Source organism: Rhamphochromis sp. 'chilingali' (assembly GCF_963969265.1).
Source record: "Rhamphochromis sp. 'chilingali' genome assembly, chromosome: 6".
NCBI classification, from domain to species: Eukaryota; Metazoa; Chordata; class Actinopteri; order Cichliformes; family Cichlidae; genus Rhamphochromis; species Rhamphochromis sp. 'chilingali'.
In genome coordinates this window covers 5,037,405-5,056,064 of record NC_137933.1, presented here as the reverse complement: position 1 = coordinate 5,056,064, position 18,660 = coordinate 5,037,405, and the positions used below count along the sequence as shown (strand labels likewise).

The 18,660-nt window shown below is 38.6% G+C and overlaps 2 protein-coding genes across 2 annotated transcripts; both read left to right on the top strand.

Moving 5' to 3' along the window:
• Nucleotides 1-4,184: 4,184 nt before the first annotated feature.
• Nucleotides 4,185-6,678, top strand: LOC308398458 (uncharacterized protein; the record flags this gene model as incomplete). The annotated part of the gene is made up of 5 exons (XM_080885116.1): nt 4,185-4,723; nt 5,171-5,219; nt 5,323-5,469; nt 6,047-6,148; nt 6,322-6,678. The coding sequence occupies 5 exons, from the start codon at nt 4,185-4,187 to the stop codon at nt 6,625-6,627; spliced, it is 1,143 nt and encodes a 380-aa protein (XP_080741242.1). The 3' UTR covers nt 6,628-6,678.
• Nucleotides 6,679-8,476: 1,798 nt separating this feature from the next.
• Nucleotides 8,477-9,705, top strand: LOC308398457 (beta-1,3-galactosyltransferase 1-like; the record flags this gene model as incomplete). The annotated part of the gene is made up of 2 exons (XM_080885115.1): nt 8,477-8,487; nt 8,559-9,705. 2 exons carry the CDS (start codon nt 8,477-8,479, stop codon nt 9,703-9,705), a joined length of 1,158 nt encoding a protein of 385 aa, XP_080741241.1.
• Nucleotides 9,706-18,660: the final 8,955 nt, after the last annotated feature.

Here is an 18,660-nt window from a genome sequence, read left to right as displayed (position 1 = left end):
AAATTTACACAGTTTTGTTTGGGGTAAATTCAGCAATGGTTTGTTGAGTAGATTTTAAAAAAATGTTTGAGTACTAAAAAAAATTTAAGAAATCTAATAGATTTAACTGATGAAAGCATTTTCATTTTAATCATTGTACACTTCCGCCCATAATCCTTTGTGCCACGTGCAGGACACACGCGCTTCATGAGTGGACGTCTCCATTTTGTCAGAGGTAAGACTTCTTAATTTGTTCAAATATAAGACACGGTTTAAACAATAACGTATATCGGTTTTGAGTAAAGGTTTTAAACAGTATGATACGTCGAAATTTTATTAATAATCATCACTGTAATGATAGTATCGTATTTTTACACAAATGGCAGTTAGTGGACTGCTAGCACAAGGTCACTTTCCAAGCCTTCACGACTGTGTTACTGAACAGCTTTAACTAACCACATGTTTTACCGTATTAAAAAATATCAACGGTATATTCCGATGAGTTTTAACGTCTTTCATCCACGTTTAAAAGTTCATGAAAAGGTTTTGCGGTCAGTCGTGAGTGATTTTGTCAGCCACAGTCAGTTTTTCGAACTCCAGTTTCCAATAATGGCGGCCGCTACTAAGTTTTAAAATTACTCTTAGTAATCTTTCTGGGTCACAAAATAAACTTTTAACATATTTTCAGGCGCGAAAGTAGCTGTGTAAACATCAAATATCTGCTCGGTTTATCAAGATATCGCATGTTTGCAAAAGTGCTTCGACGTTTTCGGAGCATCTGCTACCCACCAGCTCGATAGCAAGCCGGGAGCTCGAGTGTCACTGAAGCCGCTGAGAACGGCACAACTCCCCGCACATCATTTTCAGATCACCGCGGGGTTTCGCTACTCAGTTTAAACGTAATGTATAAGTCACTTAGACAACCTAAAAATGTTATTGTTGGGGTTTTTTCAGTGTTTTATTTGTTCGTGAGTAAATCGGTTTGGCTGAGATTAATGATAATGTTGCTTTCCTTTCAGGTAATGGAAGATCCCTCAACTTAAATTCACCTGATCAGCATGTAGACTGTGCATTATAAAGTAAGTTGTGATAACATGTTATATTAAATTAAACTAATGGTTTTGAAATTGAAGCGGCATGAAATTACCAAGTTGACCCCACTTAATCTAACTTATTTGTTTTTGTAAAAACAATAAGTAGAAAATAATTGCTTATTATTTGTAGGATTTTTTTCTTCTTCTCTATAATCTCAACATCAAATGTGTATAGATACCCATGCTCTTACATTTGTCATGAAAAACTATTTAGATTCTTAGATATATATTTTTCCATCACTTTAGGACCTGGCAAATGGGATGGCAGTGTAAGATATGCAAATCTTTTTCTACTACAAAGGGGAATCTTCTACGTCATTACAGATTACAACACGCAACATTTGGTCGTGGACAGCACCAGCCATGTCTGTATGGCAGTTGTCCTTGCACATTTAAAACACAAGGAGCCCTTCGCACACATTTGTCCAGATACCATACCGCTGAAGAGAGTCCAAGGCCTGGAGTGATCACTGCATTTAAGTGTTTGGCTTGCACTGCTTTTTGCTCTACTCAGAAGGACTATTTTCAGCATATAGGAAATCACTTGAAGAGACACGAAACTGTATTTTGCGTTTTTAATGGATGTGACTTTCGCACAAATATATACAATACATTTCTAAAGCACAAAGGCAGGAGACATACATGTTGTTCCTTAACTGATTTTAAGAAAGAAGTCTTGGAAAGTCATCCTAGTCAGAACACTGACCATTCTGATGTCCCTGAACTCAACAGTGATGAATGCTCTAGTGATGTTGATCCAGAAAGTGCATCTTGTACTGTTCTTCAAGGACTCGGCTTACTTCTACTCAAGTTAGAAAGCACTTACAATGTTTCAGTGAGGTGCATTAATGCTTTGGTTGAAGATCTCTTCTATATTTCTTCTTCAGCATCTGTGGAGGCGGTTAAAAATATAATTGATTCAGCACTGAAATCTAACAAATGCACAGTTGACCACACTATCATAAAGGACTTGGCTGAACAGTTGTGTAGCTCTCATCCCATTAGCAGAGCTCTTGGAGCAGGCGGGCCACTTGGTTCAGCTTTTAAGAGAAATAAGTACTTTAAGGAGCATTTCCAGTTTGTGGATCCTATTGAATATATTCTTGATGCTGAACAAAAAAAGAGCTTTCAATATGTACCAGTTCTAAAGACTTTGCAAGAAGTACTGAAGAACAAAGATATTGCAGTGGAAGCCTTTTCGAGGTGCTCAAGTAGCACTGGGCATTTTGAGTCCATTTTTGATGGTACGTGTTTTAAGGACAATGACTTTTATGCTGTAGAAGAAACAAGACTCTCTATAATAATTTATGTTGATGAATTTGAGGTGTGTAACCCATTAGGAACCTCTCGAAAAAAACATAAAATAACTGCAGTTTATTGGGTTTTGGCCAATTTGCCATTGAGATTACAGTCTGCCTTAACATCAATACAACTAGCTTTACTTTGCAAATCTGTTGATGTGAAACAGTTTGAATACAAAGTAGTATTGGATCCACTTTTGAAAGATCTTGTCACTCTTGAACAGGAGGGGGTTTTTATTTCATGTTTAGGGAGAAATATTAAAGGCGCCCTACACTGTGTTGTAGCTGATAACCTTGGTGCTCATGCAATTAGTGGACTTGTTGAAAGTTTTAACGGGCCATATGTTTGTAGATTTTGCCTTGGACATTCTTCAGAGTACCAGACATATGAAGTACGGTCTGGGGTCTTCCCACTTCGAAAAAAGGATGACTATGATTTACACGTACAAGCTGTCAAAGAAAATCCAAATTTAGTGCCTCATTTTGGCTTAAAGCGGTCATGTCCATTAACTGATCAACTTAATAATTTTCACTTTGTGTCTGGATACCCACCAGATGTCCTTCATGACCTTTTTGAGGGAATAGTGCCAAGAGAGTTAGCATTGTGTTTTCAAGTTTTTTTTGAAGAAGCACTACTTCAGTTTGACTGAACTGAATAATATAATCACATGTTTTCCATATAAGGGCTCAGACAAATTGAACAGTCCACAAGCAATCCCTTCAAATTTTGCTGGTCGCAAAACTGTGGGAGGAAATGCTCATGAAAACTGGGCCCTAATACGTTTGTTGCCTCTCCTTGTTGGTTTACGTGTACCTGAAGATGATCCTGTTTGGCAACTTCTTCTGACTTTGAAGGACATTGTTGAGTTAGTGGTTGCCCCTGTTCACACAACACAAAGTATTGCCTACCTTGAATTTAAAATATCTGAACATCGTGTCAGATATTTGGAAGTTTTTCCTGATCAAAGGCTCACACCAAAACACCATTTTTTGGAGCACTACCCTGCTGTAATAGAAAAATATGGGCCATTGGTTGGAGTATGGACAATGCGCTTTGAGGCGAAACACAGATTTTTCAAGCAAGTTGTGAGACACACTAACAATTTCAAAAATGTGTTGCTGACCCTTTCTACAAGGCATCAAATGATGATGGCATACCACATGCAATCAAAAGAGGTGAAACCTGCCCTGCTTGTCACAAAAATATCCAGAATGCCTGTAGATGTGCTGCATCCAGACATACAGGCAGATTTAAGAGCAAGATCACCATCTCTGACTTGTGTGCAGCTTGCCACCACTGTCACCTACAGTGGAACAAGATACACTGCTGGGATGATCCTGTCTAATGGTTCAACATGTGGACTACCAGACTTTGCTGAGATAATACAGATAGTCGTTTTGGACAATTGTGTATATTTCATTGTGAAGTTACTTGCTGCATGGTATGTAGAGCATCTGAGATCTTTTCAACTGGAGGACACTGGCAAGATCAGTCTTTTGGAGCAGCAGAAACTTGGTGACATGTGGCCCTTGGCTTCTTACAATGTGGGAAGAAAACGCTTGGTAACCCTGAAACGTTACATCTGCTGTGCATAATAGGTAAAAAAAACAAAACGACAACAACAAAAACTTGATAACATGTACATCTCCCAAGTATTTGTTATTTGCAACATTTGGTGTGTTGAAGTGTGCTTTTTGTTTTATAGTTTTATATCTCAACTATTGTATAAATGAAAAGTAATAACTAATTTTATTTAATTGAAGGGAAATTTAACTCTGCCCATTTACATTTTATTCTAGGTTGAACAAGATGGAGGCAAAGCTTCGTGTAATTATTGATGACCAAATCGAGAAGTTGGTTCTTCCATCAGGGATCCCACCAACATTGGAGGAGCTGCAGAGTGTTGTGAAGGATACTTTTGGGATTTCAAATGACTTCAGTCTTCAGTATTTTGACCCAGAATTCCAGGACTACTTCACTCTTCACAGAGCTGACCAGATAAAAGACAAAGACACTGTGAAGGTTGTTGGCATCACCCCGGTCATGATAAGCTTGACTCCGGTTGATGACAGTTTTGGCAGCCCCTCTGGCCAACTGTCTGACTATGACTCCTCATATGCTGAGTCAGTTGTATCCAATGCAGACTCTGCTGCAACTACTTCTTCTCAGGACACCATTATTCTCAAAAGGCAGAAGACCACAGAACGTTGTGAGCCCTGGCCGAAACAGTTCCCCATTCCACAGTTTGCATATGAAACTGAGATGTACCTGGAAAGAGCCACTGAGGAGTATAAAAAGAATGGAAATCTTCTGCCCACCTCCAAAGTAAAGACTGATATTCTTGAGAAGTTGGCTGAAACTATATTTACATTTACGGCCTATCCTTCAAGTGCACAGGTTAGTTATGTTGCTGAGGCACTTGTGACAAAATACCCTTGTCTCAAGGAACCTGGCTCTTTCTCAGGTTATTATGGTTGGCAACAAAGCATCAAATACAAGATGGCCAATTATCGTACAAAACTTAGAGGGTTTGGTGTTCCTGAGTTGACATGCAATGCCATGAAACACAAGAGTCCAGGTGACCAGAAGTCTGCAAATAAAGTGAAAAAGCCTCGGAAAGCAGAGGTAAATTACCTTCCGCCATATCCAGCAGGTGAAGATGAGGACAGTCAAGAAGAAGAGAGAATTCAGTTGCTTACTGAAGTCAAGAAAAGAGACAACAACAAAGTGATAAAAGAAAAAATGGCTAAAACATTTGCACATAGATGACATGAAATTGTCAACCTGTCCCCCAGCATTGAAGACATCAAAGCCAGATGGCCAGCATTGTTTGAGGCATCTCATGTGAGTTCCAAATTCATTTTGGGTGGGCTTTTGGTTTTTTTTAATGTAATCTTTCAAACTTCAAATAATTTGAGGCTGCATCATGGTTTTTTTTGTCGTTCAGCTGCAGGATGAGTTCTACAGGATCACCCTGGTACACCTTGAACCCAAATTCATGTCCATGCTGGATGAGTACACTCCCAAACTGTTGGCCCTTTTCCATTCCAAGGGGGGAGCCATGGGATTGAAGTTGCAGGCTATCATAGCCAAGGTATTTTCCACTGACATTTCAGCTTGGAATTTTATTTAAAGAATTTTTTTGTCAAATTTCATTTGCATGGTGCACAGCTCCACTAATTTGTTTGCATGTTTTTGTCAGTGCAAGAGGACGCCAGGACGTCACTGATATAATTAACAACACAATTATGGGTTTCATGTTTTAATTGTATTTTAAATACATGTCTATTCTTAGTAAAAAAACAAACAAAAAACAAACAAAAAAACACAAGTACAGGTATTGCTGGGTTTTTGTTTTGTCCCAAGAAGGAAAAACCCTTTCTGACGAACATAAACTAAATTAGATAAAAAACTAAATGACTAAATTAATGTAATTTACTAAAACGACACATTTAAAGATTGAAGCTTACAAGCATGTTGACAATACCTTTGTGTTGACTGTCAGCACCCAGGCATGTGCATTAACATCAGCTAATTATCGCACATAATGCTCCATGTGGTGATAATTTGATATTTAACAGTTTTTTTTAATACTGCCAATTCTCACAGTTTTGTCTTAATAAATGGTCACTTATCTGATGGTAATTTTTGGAATTCTTGCTCATTTTCAGTCACCAAGCAATCCTAGCAATAACATAACCAGAAATCTGGTTATTCAGTGCTTGATGGTGTACCTTGGGGAGTCCATTGATCAACTGATCAAAGAGTACAGTGTAAGTGTTGAAGTAGAAACATTATTCTGTTTTTGTTATTCATATGTGTTTGTCAAGTTTCAAATAATTTGAGGCATTATCATGTTTTATTTGTCATTCAGCTACAGGATGTGTCCAGGAAATATTTCATGTGTGCAACTACAGTCAGAAAACCCATGTGTTTGTTGTTTCAGGATGCTGATGAGGATGGTGTGTCACAAGATCTTTCTGAACAGAGGATGAAAATCTACAAAATCAAGGCTGTTGGATCTGAGGAGGATGACATTGGCATTGTGCTGGAGGGTGTGAGAGTTATGCCTGCTCTGGGCAATTTTCCAAGAGCATGCGCAATGCTGGTTGGATTGACATATGCAGTCGATCTTGCCTATCCCAAAGAGCTAAAATACACCTTGGAAGTATTCCAGAAACTTTTCCTTGAACTGGATTGTGCTAAGCTCTCACCAAAAGTGAACAGCCTCAAGAACAAGTTATTGGCTTAAACGAGGACTCTGAAAGAATGAAAGGGAAGTAAGCTCACTGAAAACCTTTGGTTTGTCTTTTTTAGATGCAGCTATCTTTTCAGTTTTCAAGTTAATTTCATCTTATTCATATCTTACCCAAATGACCTGCAATGTGTCAGGCTGTATTTGTGCTCTTCATTTTAATATTTGTTTTTTATTACCTACAAGTTTCTTAGGAATATTCTGTTTGAAAGGCAGCAAATTGGAGGAATCACTAGTGAAGCTTTTCTTTGTTTATAGTGTATGTTACTATAAAACATTAGTTTAAAACAACTTTAAAATTTAACAGAAGTGCAGTCCTGTAGCTGTAGAAATGTTACTTCCTCTTACATGTGTCTTAGATTTTCTCAGGTTAAACATCCAAATTGGGATAAAAGGTTGATTTACATTATTGATATTCCATGTACATGAGTGAAAAACCTTTGTTCTACAATTATATTGAGTGATTCAATTTAACAAAAGATTGACTAATTAAAGTTTTTGTTTGTCAATCATAAATAAGTAACAGAGATAAAGGAAATGGTAAAGGATATTCAAATTTCAGGTTCATGTTGATATTACAGTCTAAAGATTAATTTCTTTTTTACAAAACTGGTTTACATTCATGCAGTTTATGTTGCTGTTGCTCTGTACACAAAGCTGTGTGATAAACTGTTTATGACACTAAAACAAATTTACAGCAGAGGAATGTATTTAGGAGATCAGGAGATTGTTGATGAGAATTCAGTGTATACGAGCAGAAAAATGTTATATTATAAATTACTGTGTTTTATTTTCCACAATAAAACAAATTACTGTTTTGATGTTTTCTTTGTGAAATTGATTCATTTTACTCAGAAAATAAGTAAAATTCATTTCATTTTCTCTTATTATTCAGTCATTATTTTTAAGGTTTATTTGGAAAATTATTGAATCCAATTTGAGTTTTACTGAAAAAACAAGATTTCATTTCTTTATAATGGATATTTTAGGAAGTTTTTACTAAACCTTTGCCAGATAGTTAGTAAATTCAAAGTAATTTTTCTCAGAGACTTATTTCATATCAATTATTTTTTTTGGTAAAGTTGGGCAATTTCAACCTTCAGTTTGAGATTTTGACCCTAAATCCAACACATTTACAGTTTAATTCTATTAATATCTACTTTTGTTTTCTATTTGAAATTAATTAACATTTTCTCTACATTTTACATAAATCTTTTGAAATTAAAATCTACTTAATTATTTCAAGTGTCACTTTGTTGCCATAACTTTTTTAAGTAACCTCTAGTCACAGTTTTTACAGTGTGGGTGGGGTTTACTGTGACACAACAACAAACCTATTTAAGCACAGCTGACCACACGGTGACTCTCCGTGGTATCATTCTGTATGCTCAGTGTGGGTTTTTTTTTTTTTTTTTATCAATGCACTCATTTGATAAATGCATGGTTACAGCTGTCCTCTTATCAGACACTATGTGTGTCTGTTAAAGCAACAGAGTGCAAGTATATGAGTTGTGTAGAAATCGTCTGTAAACTGTAGGTACAGCAAATGTCTATTTTCTCTAAACAACTGAGGTGTGTAAAATTGGTTTGGTGGGCCAATTTCAGTAGAAAAGGCGTTCTCATAGCCTCTGGAAATGTTGGAACCTTTCATTGGTAAAGTAAACAGGGGGCGGAGAAAACAAAGGTGTGGCTCCCTTACAGGGAAAAGTAAGTCATAAGTTCATTCCTTGTCTTCTCTTTACAGCAAAATTCCTAAAGCGCCAGCAAGAACTTATCAGTGGAATTACATCGTCTTTTTTTCTCCTGTTATCTGGAGAAGAAAAAAAATCCACATTTGTAGACGAAGATGAAACAAAGGTCTGTACGCTACTTAAGTGCTATTTTCTGTTTTCATGTGCATAATCTCAATGGCTTTTCTCTCCTCTTAGGCAGGAAATGGCGGATGATCAGAGCAGAAGTTGGTTTAGGATATCCAGGACTCGGTATTTCGCCATTATTCTGGTAATTGGGGGTGTGTTCTTTATTTACAGCATAAGGGAAATAACCCCAGACTGGAACCCCAAAAAGTGGATGGAAAATCAGTCGTCAAACTTGTGGACTATTTTAGAACGGCAGAAACAAAAAATAATCTCTCTCCACTCTGTGGTTAACGACAGCTCATCAACACATCCTCGAACTAATAATATGACATCGGCACCAGAAGTGAAGACAGAAACTGCAGCGGTCGCTCCTCATGTTTCTCCTGGACCATATTTAGTCGAATACCCTTATGAGTACCACTTCATCATAAATGAGCCACAAAAGTGTGAGCGGGAAAAACCTTTTGTGGTTCTGATGGTTCCCGTAGCACCAAACAATAGGCGAGACCGTGACATCATCCGCAGCACCTGGGGGAACGACAGGGTTGTGCAGGGCAAAGTGGTGACGCTCTTCTTTTTACTGGGGCTAGAGACGGGGCCAGGAGCAGAGCAGGTCCAACAGCAGATGCTTCAGGAGAGCAACAAGTATCACGACCTGATCCAGAGCAACTTTGTGGACTGCTACAAGAATCTCACCATTAAGACCATGGTAATTCTGGAGTGGCTGACTGCGCACTGCTCCGGTGCTTCTTATGCCATGAAGATTGACTCAGACATGTTTCTGAATGTGCACAATCTTGTCAATATGCTCTTGAATGCTCAAAAAACCAACTACATGACTGGACTTGTGATGGGATGGGGTACAGTAGTGAGAGATCCAAGCTCTAAGTGGTATGTACCATCTGACATTTATGCACCAGCTTCCTACCCTGTCTATGCTCTGGGCCTGGGCTACATTATGTCTTTAGACCTCCCTAAAAAGCTCACTGAGGCATCCAGACATGTTAAAGCACTTTACATTGAGGATGTGTATTTAGGGATGTTAATGCACCACCTGGGCATCTCTCCCACTTACCCCCCAAGCGGTGATTACTTCCATGTTTTTCCTTTGGCATATAACCGATGTCACTTCTCCCGTATAGTAGCCACCACAACTCATCCATTCACTAACCGTGTGGACATTTGGAAAGATTTAAAAAAACCAGGCCCCTGCTGATCTAAGAGAACATAAACAAAGGCTGTATGTTGGAAAATTTTATACTTCCTTTTTTAACTTCCCCCATCTTAAATGTCATTAAAACCTAACCGATGTTGTGCCACTCCATAACTACACACTGTTTTATGCATGAAATACAGTTTATTATTTGTACCATCCGTGTAGCTGACATCTCAGCACAAGTTTTCTATAGATAAAAAAAATACTGAAAACATGAAGCTAGCAAAAGAGAAAAAAAGAAGAAAAAGCAGACACTGATATTTCCATGATAACAATGTCGATGTTAACAGGATCAATGTAGGAAAAAAAGACTCTACAGTCTAATGGACTTTAGTTAATGTGACTTTTGTCTCTTATTTGGTAAATAAGTTACATTATAAATACTCATGGAGAGACTCAGCACTAACCTGCACTGTGTAAAGTTTGTAAAGTGAATCATTGCAATTATCTATATTATTATCGTATATGTGTTATAAACACAATATTGCTGATTTATTTTAAAATATCACAGTACTAAAGTTATTGAAAAATACTATTAAACATTAATAGGAAGTTTTTTAAGATGACTCTGTGTGTGTATATGTGTGTGTGTGTGTGTGTGTGTGTATATATATATATATATATATATATATATATATATATATATATATATATATATATATATATATATATATATATATATATATATAAGTATGACTTTGTGCATAATTGTGAGACTCCCTCTTTATAAATTACAAGTTCTGTCAGATCAGGCAGTCACATCTGTTCGTACGATGTTATGAAGCCTGAGCATGTTATCGAGTTACAGACCAACCTTTGTGGCTTCACATTGTATTAAAGGGACATTTTGTAACAGGTCAATATATGATATGATTTGTAGCTAAGAAGATGAAAACACATGATCACAACAAATCACAAGAAAACTATAATAAGCATTAACTGTTGACGTTTGCTGGGCATTCTGCTGTGGAGAAAATGAGTTCAGACATGAATTTCCTCATGTTGCATGTAGAACTGCACTGAAAAAAAAGCAGTTGTATTAGCATGAAAAACATGCACATCTCATGTTTATTTGACACCACTTAGCTACCTAATGTTAAACCAACATAATTATGCAATTTGAATACTAATTTCTACTATTATATCTGTTAAACTGGTATTTAACATGTTTGCAATTTATGAGATCTTATTAATCTCAAACAACACTGACATATTTGACATTTGGAAATCGAATTTCCCAGAGGAACCCACCCGAGGGATTAATAAAGTTCTATCTAATCTAATCTAATCTAATCTAATCTAATCTAATCTAATCTATTACATGCATTTTGTAAATCCTTATATATCCTTATATTTACTAAAAACATCTAAGATATAAATCTTAAACATTTTTTTAATTTTTTTTTATTTAACCTTTATTTAACCAGGAATGTCCCGTTGAGATCAAAAACCTCTTTTTCAAGGGAGTCCTGGCCAAGAGGCAGCACATTTCAAAACAAATACATACGAACAAACAAAGTTAAAATTACACAAAACAATTACACATTATTGAGGCAGTCTGTAGGCCTTTGAGTTTAGTTTTTAAAAACATTTAAAGACATTATAAAAACAGTAAGTACCAAGTATCTATGTTTAAATACAATCCTAAAATAAGCAGCTAGAGAAGCCAGATTTTGGTCCTTGGTTCCTTTGTTGATTATGTTAGTTCCCTTTTTTGCCAACGCTCTCCTCGTCTTTGTCTTTTGTCTTCCGTGTGAAGTCCATCTGTCATTGTGTGTCTTTCCTGCCTGTCTGCATTGATGGTCTCTTGTTTCATGTGCATTCAATACTTATTTTATCTGCCGTATTTGTACTGTCTCGGTCTCCCTTTACCTTTTGTCAGAGCCTGTTCTACCAGAGGTTTCTTCCTGTTAAAAGGAAGTTTTTGCTTCTCACTGCCAGGCGCTTGGTAATTTTAGGCCATTTTATTGATAGGGTTTTCTTACAAAGTAAAGGAAATACTTTGTATCAATAGGTAACTTCACATCTGAGCAGACAAGTATCACATGTGGAGTTCCCCAAGGTTCCATCTTAGGACCCCTTCTGTTTAACATTTACATGCTCCCACTGGCACAGATTATAAAGAACAACAAAATAAACTACCACAGCTATGCAGATGACCAGTGTTGGGTAAGTTACTTTAAAATAGTAACTTAGTTACATTACTAGTTACTTCTCTCAAAAGTAACTCAGTTACTTCAAGTTACTCGTTACTTTCAAAGTAACTAGTTACTAGGGAAAGTAACTTTGGTTTTACTCAGAATTCTCTTGTTAATGTGTTGCTTCCATAACTTTGCCAGTCTTCTAGCTTGCTTACTTGCCACAGTGCACTGTGCCACCTACTAATAGAAAGGAAAAGATAATGTGCACATTTCCACGAGAGAAATGCCACGCCTGGACCGTCGTTGACTGCTGCCATGATTCTAGCCAACGTCACAGTGTCATGTCCGCCTTTTACATCCAACACAAAAACTGCAGTCGTGGTGCTTTCGATTGTACTCAGAACTCGGAAATTCTGCCTTCCAAATAGGAAGATGTAGGTAACACCAGACTGCAGATGAGCTGCATACAGGGCTGGACTGGGACAAATAAATCGTCCCGGGCATTTTGACTAGAGACCGGCCCACCATTATAGGAAAAATCATAAAGCCTTTGAATGAAAACAAACGCTGTTGTGACAGTGATGTACACTGTTTTGATGGTATATATGCATCAAGCTATCAATCGTTTGTTGTAAGATTCAGATAATTATTTTTTAAAAGCTAGACATTTTAAATGAGAATAAGAAAGAAAAGTATTTCTTTGTGCCCCCCTTTCCCTTTTAATACACCAACACTGAGCAGTGCTGATTTTCTAACACTGGAAAATAACTCAAAATGTTAGAAATAACAAAACTAGTCAGTTTTGTTAACCTTCAAAACTGACTAGGTTACTTTTAAACATATAACACTGTCAAAAGTGTTAATTTAACACTCAACAGTGTTGTATTTAACACTCAGAGGTGTGGACCCATATAGACACTCTCTAGTGTTAATTTAACACTGGAGATTTTGCTGCACAGTTACCAGCTGTCAGCTACCTAAAAAAGGATCCTGGGGTTATTTGTCTCTCAGAAACAGTTCATAACTTCCCTTCAACTCATTCATGTCACCTAAAAGGTAAACCTGTTTCTCCATCACAGCTCTGATGATTCAGTAAGGACATCTCCTGGTTTCATCTTCATGTTTCCCTCTCACCAGATAACCAAACCATATCATGACCAGCAGCTTTTTTGCAGCTGTGGCTCCAGCAAACATCAGCTGATACTAGAAATTAATATTAAATAAATTCTAACAGCTGATCAAGCTTAAAGTGCTGCTGTTGTTTAGCGCGACATCCGCTGGTTTCCTCTTTGTGGCGCAAAGTGGGCGATAAACAAACAAGAGAGCCGATCAGCTGATCACTGATCAGTTTTCATGATTGAAGTAGAAACGGGAGAGGGAGGGGACAGAATGAAAGAAGAAGAGGCAGCTGTGCAGCAAAGACACAGAATAACTCCAGCTTTGTGCCTTTTCCATTGTAGCTGAATTACGGGACAAACTGTTCCTTTTCACCTCAATAAGAAACGCGTAATATTTTCTCTGAATACCAGACGGGACGGTTGGCAACTCTAATAACTTATGAACAAAATAAAGTTCAACATCATTAACTTCATAGCACCCACCCAGCTGTATAGAAACTCCGTCATGCTAGCTAGCACGCAGTAGGGAAAAAGTCAGAATAACGAAAATAAACTCCACCTAAACTCGGTTTATATCTGACCCAGAGAGACTGCAGGTCATAACTTCTTACCTGAAGTTCAGTTCACACTTGGACCGGCGGCCGCCTCGGGTCTCTTTTCCTTCTGCGTCCCTTTTCCTTCATCCACCTGCTGGCCTCCACCACTTGCTAATGTTACTGAATCTGTGGAAGCTCCGCGATAGCCACCACACGAAGTAACGAGTAACGACCCTATCTAAATCCCAGTAACGACTAACGCGTTCCTGATTTTGGCATAATAACTAGTTACCGTGCTCGTTACCACAATAATAACGTAGTTACTGTAACGCGTTACTTAATAACGCGTTAGTCCCAACACTGCAGATGACACACAAATATATATCACAATGTCACCAGGAGACCGAGGCCCTGTACAGGCTCTTGGTAAATGCATTGAGGAAATTAATGACTGGTTGTGCCACAATTTTCTCCAGCTAAACAAAAACAAAACTGAGGTAATAGTCTTTGGCGCCAAAGAAAAACGATTACAGGTCACCAGAGAACTTCAATCTATACACCTAAAAACCACAAACCAGGCGAGAAATTTTGAATATCCCTTTTCTTTTCCAGTACAACAAGACTTTAAAACACATATATAAACACAGATAGCCACTGGTTATCTAAGCTTAAACCCTTTGATAAGTTCCTTCATTAAAACACTGCAAAATATGTTTTGCCTGAACGAAATCTCAGTGTTTGGCCTCGTGTGTCAAACTAACTCGTGTCGCTCCAATCTGTGATTAACTAGATAACATTGACTGATATGACCAGTTAAGACACGTTGTAACTTGTTGATGGTATACCACATAGTACTACAGGTGTGCTCACCTGAAGTAAACATCTTCATACATGAAACTGAGAAAGTGTTTGGAGAATCCAGGCATAAGAATATCTGAAGGTGTCTTTTCTGAAATGTGGCACACAGCAAGACAAATTATCACTACTGGAAATATCTTGCTTGATCTGGGTGAGGCTCCTGCCAGATACAGACTTTGTACTTCTGGTGACCAGACTCCAACAAACTAAATATGGGCCAGAGTAAGTTACTAAAGTTAACATTAGACCTGTGCTCTCACATTCAAGGTCAAGAGAGTCAGTTAGTCTGTGACATACACACTCAGTGATCCATGGAGTGAGGACCTAATTGTAGATAACAACAAAAAAAAAAGCCTTGGAACACACAAGACTGAAACCTAAAGCAGGAACAATCCGATTGTTCAGTCTGACGTCACTAGCCGTGTCTGGGCCTAAACTCAGGTTGCTGCAGGTCCATATATCAAATGATCACTGTGGCATTACTGAGAGTTAAAACACTGTCTTAAGTCTTTCATCTTTAATAAAATGATCAGCGTTCTGCTCTACCAGGTGTAACAATTGAGTTTAACATCCAGGCATCCATGAAAACGGAATTTATGACATTTAACGGAGTTAAAAGTTAGCAGGAAGTTAGCTCGCTAGCTTCTATCTAAATACAATATAGCATGTCCTGACTGCGGAGTTTTGGAAACAAATTAGAACGTACAGCTCTGTTATCACTTCCAACATAACATAACACTTCCAACAAGAAAACTAAACAGCAGTGACGTTTGTAGGGTTACTGAATTTGGCTAGCTGGTATACAGCTATGTTAGCATAATATAAACAAGCTAACTTTTTTCCCACTCGATAAAAGTTAACGTGAGTGTTCTCAGTGGTCAGGAACAAATGTAATCGCATGGCAGGATGCTGTAAACGGACCAAACTTAAGCCAGGAGAACAACTGAGATAATCCATCCACAATACGAGGTTAGTCATTCATATACTGCTGCATGGGCTGGGTTGTAGTTACATCGTAAGGTTTTAAAACTGAGCTTAAATAAATGATTAGCGGTAATAAAAGCCGAGGGAGGTCAACAGGGATCACTGACTCTTTTTAGGAGCTTTTTGAGATTAAATAGAAGAAAATACAAAGCATTAAACATGTTAACAACACAAAAGCCATATTAAATGCAGACTACTTTAGGCCCGGAAGTAGGATTCGTCACGTCATCACTTAATAATCGGATAGGAAGTGAAAACTGAACTGGAAACCAGTAGAAGGCACATATGCTAGGAAACTCAGGGAAAGCAAAGACAAAGGTAGACTGAAACGGTTATTAGGGAAGAGGAAACATTTGGGAAGACACCAGGAACAAATTAGACATAATGACACAAGGAGGAGCAAAAGAAACACAATGCAAACGAGACAAGGGACTGTCAAAATAAAACAGGAAGTAGCACAAACACTGAGACTCAGACACGGTAGCTTTACACTGAGACGAACATAAACAAACATTCAAAATTCACAAGGTCTACGAAACACAGGGTCAAAGAGCCAGAAGCAGGACAATACTGTCAAGAGAAAAAATGGGATTCCTATTTGTTAGAAACATACTGTAGTATAAGCCCTCTGGCAGACTGGCGACCTGGCCAGGGTGGACCCCGCCTCTCGCCCTAAAACGGCTGGGCTATCCCCCCCACCACCCTGAAAAAGGATGGGAGGATGGATACTGTAGTATAAGTTATTTACCTCCTATCAATTAACTGCTCCTATATAATGTTTGTATTAGGGCTGCACGATTAATCGTTAGAAAATTGCGATCTCGATTCATACTTATGTGTGATCTCATTTCCAAATGACAACGATTTAAAAAAAAAAAAAAAAAAAAAAAGACGACGATGATTGTACCGCATTTTGATCCGGGACGTAATCTGCATGAAAACAAGAGCTCACTCTTCCTGCTCAACAAATGACAAGGGCGGAGCCTTATACCACGTGATACAGAAGCTGTGCCGTGTGATGCTAAAATTAGCAGGGAAAAAGCAACGGAGAGCACGTCAGGGATGACGAGAAAGTGACAGGAGAAAATCCGTCCCGGTCAACCACCCAAACATCAATAACGGGAACCTTATACAGCGCTTCCCTATACACGTCGAACTCCCACAGGCACAAAGAAATTACGAAGGCTATCACTTATCACCTGACCAAAGATATGGCTCCCATCAACACTGTGCAAAACGAGGGATTTAGGAAAATGATCAACACCCTAGACAAACGCTACACAGTGCTGTCCCGCAACTATTTTTCTATTGTTACACTACCTGCTCTACAGGGAGCGCAGAATTATTAGGCAAATGAGTATTTTGTCCACATCATCCTCTTCATGCATGTTGTTTTACTCCAAGCTGTATAGGCTCGAAAGCCTACTACCAATTAAGCATATTAGGTGATGTGCATCTCTGTAATGAGAAGGGGTGTGGTCTAATGACATCAACACCCTATATCAGGTGTGCATAATTATTAGGCAACTTCCTTTCCTTTGGCAAAACGGGTCAAAAGAAGGACTTGACAGGCTCAGAAAAGTCAAAAATAGTGAGATATCTTGCAGAGGGATGCAGCAGTCTCAAAATTGCAAAGCTTCTGAAGCGTGATCATCGAACAATCAAGCGTTTTATTCAAAATAGTCAACAGGGTCGCAAGAAGCGTGTGGAAAAACCAAGGCGCAAAATAACTGCCCATGAACTGAGAAAAGTCAAGCGTGCAGCTGCCAAGATGCCACTTGCCACCAGTTTGGCCATATTTCAGAGCTGCAACATCACTGGAGTGCCCAAAAGCACAAGGTTTGCAATACTCGGAGACATGGCCAAGGTAAGAAAGGCTGAAAGACGACCACCACTGAACAAGACACACAAGCTGAAACGTCAAGACTGGGCCAAGAAATATCTCAAGACTGATTTTTCTAAGGTTTTATGGACTGATGAAATGAGAGTGAGTCATGATGGGCCAGATGGATGGGCCCGTGGCTGGATTGGTAAAGGGCAGAGAGCTCCAGTCCGACTCAGACGCCAGCAAGGTGGAGGTGGAGTACTGGTTTGGGCTGGTATCATCAAAGATGAGCTTGTGGGGCCTTTTCGGGTTGAGGATGGAGTCAAGCTCAACTCCCAGTCCTACTGCCAGTTTCTGGAAGACACCTTCTTCAAGCAGTGGTACAGGAAGAAGTCTGCATCCTTCAAGAAAAATATGATTTTCATGCAGGACAGTGTCGAGCAACGGTGGAGACGGGATTTCAAGCAGTACAACATTTTGCAGCAATGACAAAATGTGAGACATTTGTTGTTTTTATGTTTATTTATTGTTTTTATGTTCAGTTTCAACTGTTACGAAGTTGATGTGCAGTTAATAAGTGCAATAAATATTTATACTGGAAAAGAGAATCGTGATCTCAATTCTGAGCCAAAAAATCGTGATTTTCATTTTATGCAAAATCATGCAGCCCTAGTTTGTATACAAAATACAAAACTATTGCCCTGAAAGTAAATAGAGTGAACTGCCTTGGCAGAGTTGCTGTCTTGGACTTCTACTTGTTTTTATATCTTGATGCATGCTCATCATGCAGGTGAGGAAATCTCAGAAAGTAGATTCTGTTCATCTGGACGTAGCATTTTCTGTGGGAGAAACGTTTCTGATCCAAGTGACTTCTTCAGTCTCAGCTAAATGGTAAATGGTAAATGGCCTGTATTTATATAGCGCTTTACTAGTCCCTAAGGACCCCAAAGCGCTTTACTTATCCAGTCATCCACCCATTCACACACACATTCACACACTGGTGATGGCAAGCTACATTGTAGCCACAGCCACCCTGGGGCGCACTGACAGAGGCGACTCAGCTGACTGCTTGGTTGGGAAAACCGACCACAGAAAGAACAAGATAGAATTCACAACAGCAACAAAGAGTCAAACAGTGAAGTGTAGATTATTGGACATGAGGTCTTTCTCTTCCGAGTCCCTGTTAGTACATGAATTAATAATTGATCAGCACACTGATTTACTCTGCCTTACAGAAACCTGGTTACAGCAGGATGATTATGTTAGTTGACATGAATCAACACCCCCGAGTCATTCTAGTTGTCAGAATCCTCAAAGCTGAGGGGAAGATGACAATATTGGATAATAAATACACAGCGGTGGGAAGTAGATTTCATCACAGTAGATGTCTTTCTGAAAGTGCTGTAACCAGGGCTGGACTGGGACAAAAAATCGGCCTGGGCATTTTGACTAGAGACCGGCCCCCCAGGTATTATAGGAAAAGCCATAAAGCC